Source organism: Physella acuta, unplaced genomic scaffold, assembly GCF_028476545.2.
Source record: "Physella acuta isolate Inbredline_101_S28 unplaced genomic scaffold, ASM2847654v3 ptg002361l, whole genome shotgun sequence".
Taxonomy (NCBI): domain Eukaryota; kingdom Metazoa; phylum Mollusca; class Gastropoda; family Physidae; genus Physella; species Physella acuta.
Window position 1 is genome coordinate 44,539 of NW_026733854.1, and position 8,913 is coordinate 53,451.

General features: G+C 41.3%; 1 protein-coding gene across 1 annotated transcript; it reads left to right on the forward strand.

Annotated features, from left to right (window-relative positions):
• The first annotated feature begins 103 nt into the window (after window positions 1-103).
• On the forward strand, window positions 104-6,873 carry LOC131933082 (peptidase inhibitor 16). Its single transcript, XM_059289910.1, has 7 exons — window positions 104-113; window positions 624-772; window positions 1,247-1,373; window positions 2,085-2,194; window positions 3,014-3,126; window positions 5,944-6,035; window positions 6,450-6,873. Exons 1-7 carry the CDS (start codon window positions 104-106, stop codon window positions 6,578-6,580), a joined length of 732 nt encoding a protein of 243 aa, XP_059145893.1. The 3' UTR covers window positions 6,581-6,873.
• Window positions 6,874-8,913: the final 2,040 nt, after the last annotated feature.

Consider the following 8,913-nt stretch of genomic DNA (forward strand, 5'->3'; position numbering starts at 1 on the left):
GTTAATGGCGCTGTTGTTATTTTCTCTAAATTTCAGAATGCTGCGGCCGTTTTGTCTACCATCAGCGTTGGTGTACTGCTTGTTATTTGTAAATCATGAAGCTATGTTATCAAGTGAGTTACATCCCTTCTTGTTATTTTGTAAAACGTGAAGCTTGTTATCAAGTGAGTTACATCCCTTCTTGTTATTTTGAAAAAACGTGAAGCTTATTATCAAGTGAGTTACATCCCTTCTTGTTATTTTGTAAAACGTGAAGCTATACTATCAAGTGAGTTACATCCCTTCTTGTTATTTTGTAAAACGTGAAGCTTATTATCAAGTGAGTTACATCCGTTCTTGTTATCAGTAAAACGTGAAGCTTATTATCAAGTGAGTTACATCCCTTCTTGTTATCAGTAAAACGTGAAGCTATGTCAGCAAGGGAGTTACATCCCTTCTAGTTATTTGTAAAACGTGAAGCTATACTATCAAGTGAGTTACATCCCTTCTTGTTATTTTGTAAAACGTGAAGCTATGTTATCAAGTGAGTTACATCCCTTCATTCCTTATCCTGACGCCATGCCAGATTTATCTTCCATGCATCCTTACGCTACATTATTATCGTTATTATCTCCTGGGGACAGATCGACCGGAAGTGAAGGAAGTAGCCGGACGACACAAGCGAAGCGTCTATAGCTCTGTATCTGGATTGACGGACGAAGAGAGGTTTCGATTGGTCAAGAAACACAACTCACTGAGGAGTCTTGAAGCAGCTAGTGATATGATGCTACTGGCGAGTCGACAGCTTTTATACGTTTATGTTTTCATTTCGTTTTGTTTTCGTTTTGTTTTGTTGGTTTGTTTAACTATTTGAAGGCACGATAATAAACGGATGTATCGAAATTTAAAAGAAATTATAACTTATATAACAAAACAAAAATAAACCTATGTAAGTAGCAATGAAATCAATTTGATAAATTTATAAATAAAACGTACTAATAGAAGGACTTAGCTGAGGTGGGGCGTGCTAGAGTTTTGACGTCGTTATTCGTTGTGGGCGTTATATTTTTAAACAAATATATATAGGAGTGTATATCAAAATAATCCCCCTGGCCCCCACCCCCCCCCTCCATAATAACATAGATAAATATGGTCGACAAAATCAGATGAGTGTATACAATGGATGTTTCAAAACTTTAGAACTAGTTAATTAAAATATACTTATTTTCTTTTTTGTAAGTTTTTTTTATGGTTTGATGTTTTCCAGAAGTGGAGTAAAGATCTGGAAAAATCAGCCCAGTCCCACGCCAACCTTTGTATTCTTCAGCCCAGCACGAGGAGGGACGTGGGCCCGGCAGATGAGCACTTGGGGGAGAACGTTTACGCCGTGCCGCGTGAGTCTTGTCCAGCACAACACTTTAGTCAGATCTGAGGGTGTCTTTTTGTCTGTGCATTCTACTCTTTCATAGGTGCACTCTACTCTATCATATGTACACTCTATTATAGGTGCACTCTATCATTGGTGCACTCTATCTTAGGTGCATTCGACTCTATCATAGATGCACTCTATTCTATCATAGGTGCACTCTACTCTATCATATGTACAGTATACTCTTTCATAGGTGCACTGTACTTTATCATTGGTGCACTCTACTATATCATAGGTGCATTCTACTCTATCATTGGTGCAGTCTACTATATTTATGTGCACTCTATCATAGGTGCACTCGATCATAGGTGCACTATAATAGGTGCACTCTATCATAGGTGCACTCTATCATTAGTACACTTGGTTCTATCATATGTGCACTCTACTCTATCATTGGTGCATTCTATTCTATCAATTAAAATCAATCAATCATTAGTGCACTCTATCATATGCGTACACCATTCTATCATAGGTGCACTTAACCATATGCGTACACCATTTTATCATAGGTGCACTTAACCATATGCGTACTCCATTCTATCACAGGCGTACTTTACTTTATTAGAAAAGTATTCCCCCTCTAAACTTCGCACCTTGTAAAGATTTGGGCCTATAAAATATCCTTGACATAATTCAGTTTCAATTGACGATCTAAAATATCTTTGTCCGTTTTTAGATTCCCTGGACCTTGAAGAATTCGTGCAGACTTTGTATGAGGAGAGAAGCCATTTCAATTTTAAAAACGTGTCTTGTTTGGGTTCAGGCGAGTGCGGGCACTATACACAGGTATGTTAAGGTATTCTGGTACTATAGACTGGTATGTTTAGGTATTCTGGTACTATACACAGGTATGTTAAGGTATTCTGGTACTATAGACTGGTATGTTTAGGTATTCTGGTACTATACACAGGTATGTTTAGGTATTCTGGTACTATAGACTGGTATATTTAGGTATTCTGGTACTATACACAGGTATGTTTAGGTATTCTGGTACTATATACAGGTATGTTTAGGTATTCTGGTACTATACACATGTCTATTTAGGTATTCTGGTACTATACACAGGTATGTTTAGGTATTCTGGTACTTTATACAGGTATGTTTAGGTATTCTGGTACTATACACATGTCTATTTAGGTATTCTGGTACTATACACAGGTATGTTTAGGTATTCTGGTACTAAACCCAGGTATGTTTAGGTATTCTGGTACTATACACAGGTATGTGGGGCAAGTTAGGTATTCTAATATTATACACAGGTATGTGGGGCAAGTTTAGGTATTCTGGTACTATATACAGGTATGTTAACTTATTCTGGTAGTATACACAGGTATGTGGGGCAAGTCTATATATTCTGGTTCTATACATAGATATGTGGAACAAGTTTAGGTATTCTGGTAGTATACACAACTATGTGGGGCAAGTTTAGGTATTCTGGAGCAGGCACACAAACACACATTACCCTCAAACAACCACATAAACAGACTCGAGCGTACACACATAAACACCCACACATACACGTAGACAAACCCAAGCACGGACACATGCTCATCCACCGGTTATGTAACCCCCCCCCCCTCCTCACATGGTCCCTGTATGTTGCAGATCGTCTGGTCCAGCAGCAAGTACCTGGGCTGTGGGGTCAAGTACTGTCCACACCTGCTGGGTGACCAACACTCCCCTAGCGGCTACCTGGTGGTGTGTCATTATAGACCCAGGTCAGTAGGACTTGACGTGACACTACAGACCCAGGTCAGTAGGATTAAACGTGACACTACAGACCCAGGTCAGTAGGACTTGACGTGACACTACAGACCCAGGTCAGTAGGATTAAACGTGACACTACAGACCCAGGTCAGTAGGACTTGACGTGACACTACAGACCCAGGTCAGTAGGATTAAACGTGACACTACAGACCCAATTCAGTAGGACTTGACGTGACACTACAGACCCAGGTCAGTAGGACTTGACGTGACACTACAAACCCAGGTCAGTAGGACTTGACGTGACACCACAAACCCAGGTCAGTAGGACTTGACGTGACACCACAAACCCAGGTCAGTAGGACTTGACGTGACACTACAAACCCAGGTCAGTAATACTAAACGTGACACTACAGATCCAGGTCAGTAGGACAACGTGACAGACCCAGGTCAGTAGGATTAAACGTGACACTACAGACCCAATTCAGTCGGACTTGACGTGACACTACAGACCCAGGTCAGTAGGACTTGACGTGACACTACAAACCCAGGTCAGTAAGACTTGACGTGACACCACAAACCCAGGTCAGTAGGACTTGACGTGACACTACAAACCCAGGTCAGTAATACTAAACGTGACACTACAGATCCAGGTCAGTAGGACAACGTGACAGACCCAGGTCAGTAGGATTAAACGTGACACTACAGACCCAGGTCAGTAGGACTTGACGTGACACTACAAACCCAGGTCAGTAATACTAAAAGTGACACTACAGACCCAGGTCAGTAGGATTAAACGTGACACTACAAACCCAGGTCAGTAATACTAAACGTGACACTACAGACCCAGGTCAGTAGGACGTGACAGACCCAGGTCAGTAGGACTTGACGTGACACTACAGACCCAGGTCAGTAGGATTAAACGTGACACTACAAACCCAGGTCAGTAATACTAAACGTGACACTACAGACCCAGGTCAGTAGGACAACGTGACAGACCCAGGCCAGTAGGATTAAACGTGACACTACAAACCCAGGTCAGTAATACTAAACGTGACATTACAGACCCAGGTCAGTAGGACGTGACAGACCCAGGTCAGTAGGACTTGACGTGACACTACAGACCCAGGTCAGTAGGATTAAACGTGACAGACCCGGGTCAGTAGGACTTGACGTGACACTACAGACCCAGGTCAGTAGGATTAAACGTGACACTACAGACCCAGGTCAGTAGGATTAAACGTGACACTACAGACCCAGGTCAGTAGGATTAAACGTGACAGACCCAGGTCAGTAGGACTTGACGTGACACTACAGACCCAGGTCAGTAGGATTAAACGTGACACTACAGATCCAGGTCAGTAGGATTAAACGTGACACTACAAACCCAGGTCAGTAATACTAAACGTGACACTACAGACCCAGGTCAGTAGGATTAAACGTGACAGACCCAGGTCAGTAGGACTTGACGTGACACTACAGACCCAGGTCAGTAGGATTAAACGTGACAGACCCAGGTCAGTAGGACTTGACGTGACACTACAGACCCAGGTCAGTAGGATTAAACGTGACACTACAGACCCAGGTCAGTAGGACTTGACGTGACACTACAGACCCAGGTCAGTAGGACTTGACGTGACACTACAGACCCAGGTCAGTAGGACTTGACGTGACACTACAGACCCAGGTCAGTAGGACTTGACGTGACACTACAGACCCAGGTCAGTAGGACTTGACGTGACACTACAGACCCAGGTCAGTAGGACTTGACGTGACACTACAGACCCAGGTCAGTAGGACTTGACGTGACACTACAGACCCAGGTCAGTAGGACTTGACACTACAGACCCAGGTCCGTGTGACTAAACGTGACACTAAAGACCCAGTTTAATACGACTAAACGTGACACTAAACACCCAGTTTAATACGACTAAACGTTACAGATACATAATATGAGTATTACTTAGGGTGACAAACTTTGGTCAGTATGATTTGATAAATCCAGGTCAGAATCACTTGACATTACTTTAAAAAACATTGGACTTTTGAATATATTACATTATATAATATATATATATATATATATATATATATATATATATATATATATATATATATGTAACGAGTCTATTTGCTTGTAGTGCCAAATGTTAACGAGTGTATTTACTCATTCTACACAACATCGACCACAATATAGATACTCGAAGATGCAGGTTTACCATTGATCCTTTTATTACATGAATCAAAAGAAATACTTCACAATAATAGAATGAATCAACTGACCCCCAACCGTCCTCACTAGTCTTCACATAACCGAATGCACATGTCTATCGTCCCTATTAACACAATACGTCTACAACGTTCAGTAACCAACTTGATACTCCTACTCAGCCCAGCCTCAACCACGTTCTACCTCCAACTGTTCTAGCCTCCAACTCATACTTTCCTATATATCCCCTCGTATCCGTAATCGTATTCGGTTCTATCATAGTTATGTTCAATCCGAATATCTCGCCTTCCGATTACTACGCAGTTGTCTCGTACCAGTCTTTATTAGACTTGTTATCAGTCCAATTAATAGAACACATGCACTGTTACGTCAGCCAAGTCATGTCAAAGTTGACAGCGGCTTGTCGTATCCTTCCCAAAATACGCCGTGGCTTTATGATCGTTATCAGTTGCATCAGACTGTAATACGTTGTTAACCATAGTATGGTAACTACCCTAGTTACATATATATATATATATATATATATATATATATATATATATATATATATATATATATATATATATATATATATATATAAAACTGAGTGCAATTTTGACAGGGGTAACTACATTGGTGTCGAGCCTTTTAAGAGAGGACCTGTCTGTTCATCGTGTCCAAAGGAAACAAAGTACTGTGTACGGGGATTGTGTGGTAAGTCTGGGAGGGGAGACAATCGGTAATATGGTAGAAGGGAGGCAATCTATCATAGTTGTCAAGGGAAGCAACTAGTCACATTATATTTTAGGAAAGGATAGGCTCTGTCATATTATAGTAAAGGAGGGGCCCTGTCAAAATGTAGTAATGGAGGTGTTGTTATATTATGGTAAAGGAGGCTCTCGGTTATATTATAGCAATAGAGAATAATCAGTCATTGGTTAGCAGGGAAGGTTGTATTATTTACTAGAGGCACTACATTGTCAGTGGTAGAGAGTATGACAGCAAAAAGTCTCGATATCAGGTCTACTATTGTTATATCAATAGAAGGCAGGGCTATAGAAAGTTAAGCTGCCACTAAAAGCACCTCACTATGATCCAACGAATAACAATACAACCTTACTTTTTTAGCGTACCGGCCTGTTATAGGATCAATGTCACCGAAATACCATATGTCATGTCAGTTTTACGGCGTGGATATCTTCTGGTGGATAGTCGTCCTAAGATTAATGATTAATAAATTTTATGTAATTTATAATTGATTGTTTTTACTTGCTACATAATAAATGGGCTGTATGTAGTGTATATCATGTGATGGAAACTTGTGGATTGTATACAGTGTATATCCTGTGGTGGAAACCTGTGTATACAGTGTATATCCTGTGGTGGAAACCTGTGTATACAAGGTATACCCTGTGGTGGAAACCTGTGTATACAGTGTATATCCTTTGGTGGAAGCCTGTGTACATAGTGCATATCTTGTGAATGGGATCTTGTGGACAGCATGTAGTTATATCTTGTGATGGAAGCTTGTGGACTGTATGGAGTGTGTATCCTGTGATGGAAGCCTATGTATACAGTGTATATCCTGTGAATGAAAGCGTGTGGACTGTATGAAGTGTGTCTCCTGTGGACTGTATGAAGTTTGTCTCCTGTGGACTGTATGAAGTGTGTATCCTGTGGACTGTATGAAGTGTGTATCCTGTGGACTGTATGAAGTGTGTATCCTGTGAATGGAAGCTTGTGGACTGTATGAAGTGTGTATCCTGTGAATGGAAGCTTGTGGACTGTAAAAAGTGTGTATTCTGTGAATGGAAGCTTGTGGACTGTATGAAGTGTGTATTCTGTGAATGGAAGCTTGTGGACTGTATGAAGTGTGTATCCTGTGAATGGAAGCTTGTGGACAGCATGTAGTTATATCTTGTGATGGAAGCTTGTGGACTGTATGAAGTGTGTATTCTGTGAATGGAAGCTTGTGGACTGTATGAAGTGTGTATCCTGTGAATGGAAGCTTGTGGACTGTATGAAGTGTGTATCCTGTGAATGGGATCTTGTGGACTGTATGAAGTGTGTATTCTGTGAATGGAAGCTTGTGGACTGTATGAAGTGTGTATTCTGTGAATGGAAGCTTGTGGACTGTATGAAGTGTGTATCCTGTGAATGGGATCTTGTGGACAGCATGTAGTTATATCTTGTGATGGAAGCTTGTGGACAGCATGTAGTTATATCCTGTGAATGGAAGCTTGTGGACTGTATGAAGTGTGTATTCTGTGAATGGAAGCTTGTGGACTGTATGAAGTGTGTATCCTGTGAATGGAAGCTTGTGGACAGCATGTAGTTATATCTTGTGATGGAAGCTTGTGGACTGTATGAAGTGTGTATTCTGTGAATGGAAGCTTGTGGACTGTATGAAGTGTGTATCCTGTGAATGGAAGCTTGTGGACTGTATGAAGTGTGTATCCTGTGAATGGGATCTTGTGGACTGTATGAAGTGTGTATTCTGTGAATGGAAGCTTGTGGACTGTATGAAGTGTGTATTCTGTGAATGGAAGCTTGTGGACTGTATGAAGTGTGTATCCTGTGAATGGGATCTTGTGGACAGCATGTAGTTATATCTTGTGATGGAAGCTTGTGGACAGCATGTAGTTATATCCTGTGAATGGAAGCTTGTGGACTGTATGAAGTGTGTATTCTGTGAATGGAAGCTTGTGGACTGTATGAAGTGTGTATCCTGTGAATGGGATCTTGTGGACAGCATGTAGTTATATCTTGTGATGGAAGCTTGTGGACTGTATGAAGTGTGTATCCTGTGAATAGAAGCTTGTGGACTGTATGAAGTGTGTATCCTGTGGACTGTATGAAGTGTGTCTCCTGTGGACTGTATGAAGTTTGTCTCCTGTGGACTGTATGAAGTTTGTCTCCTGTGGACTGTATGAAGTGTGTATCCTGTGGACTGTATGAAGTGTGTATCCTGTGAATGGAAGCTTGTGGACTGTATGAAGTGTGTATTCTGTGAATGGAAGCTTGTGGACTGTATGAAGTGTGTATCCTGTGAATGGGATCTTGTGGACAGCATGTAGTTATATCTTGTGATGGAAGCTTGTGGACTGTATGAAGTGTGTATCCTGTGAATAGAAGCTTGTGGACTGTATGAAGTGTGTATCCTGTGGACTGTATGAAGTGTGTCTCCTGTGGACTGTATGAAGTTTGTCTCCTGTGGACTGTATGAAGTGTGTATCCTGTGGACTGTATGAAGTGTGTATCCTGTGAATGAAAGCGTGTGGACTGTATGAAGTGTGTATCCTGTGGACTGTATGAAGTGTGTATCCTGTGAATGGAAGCTTGTGGACTGTATGAAGTGTATATCCTGTGAATGAAAGCGTGTGGACTGTATGAAGTGTGTATCCTGTGAATGGAAGCTTGTGGACTGTATGAAGTGTGTATCCTGTGAATGGAAGCTTGTGGACTGTATGAAGTGTGTATCCTGTGAATGAAAGCGTGTGGACTGTATGAAGTGTGTATCCTGTGAATGGAAGCTTGTGGAGTGTATGAAGTGTGTCTCCTGTGAATGGAAGCCTATTTTTGTCTCTAGAAG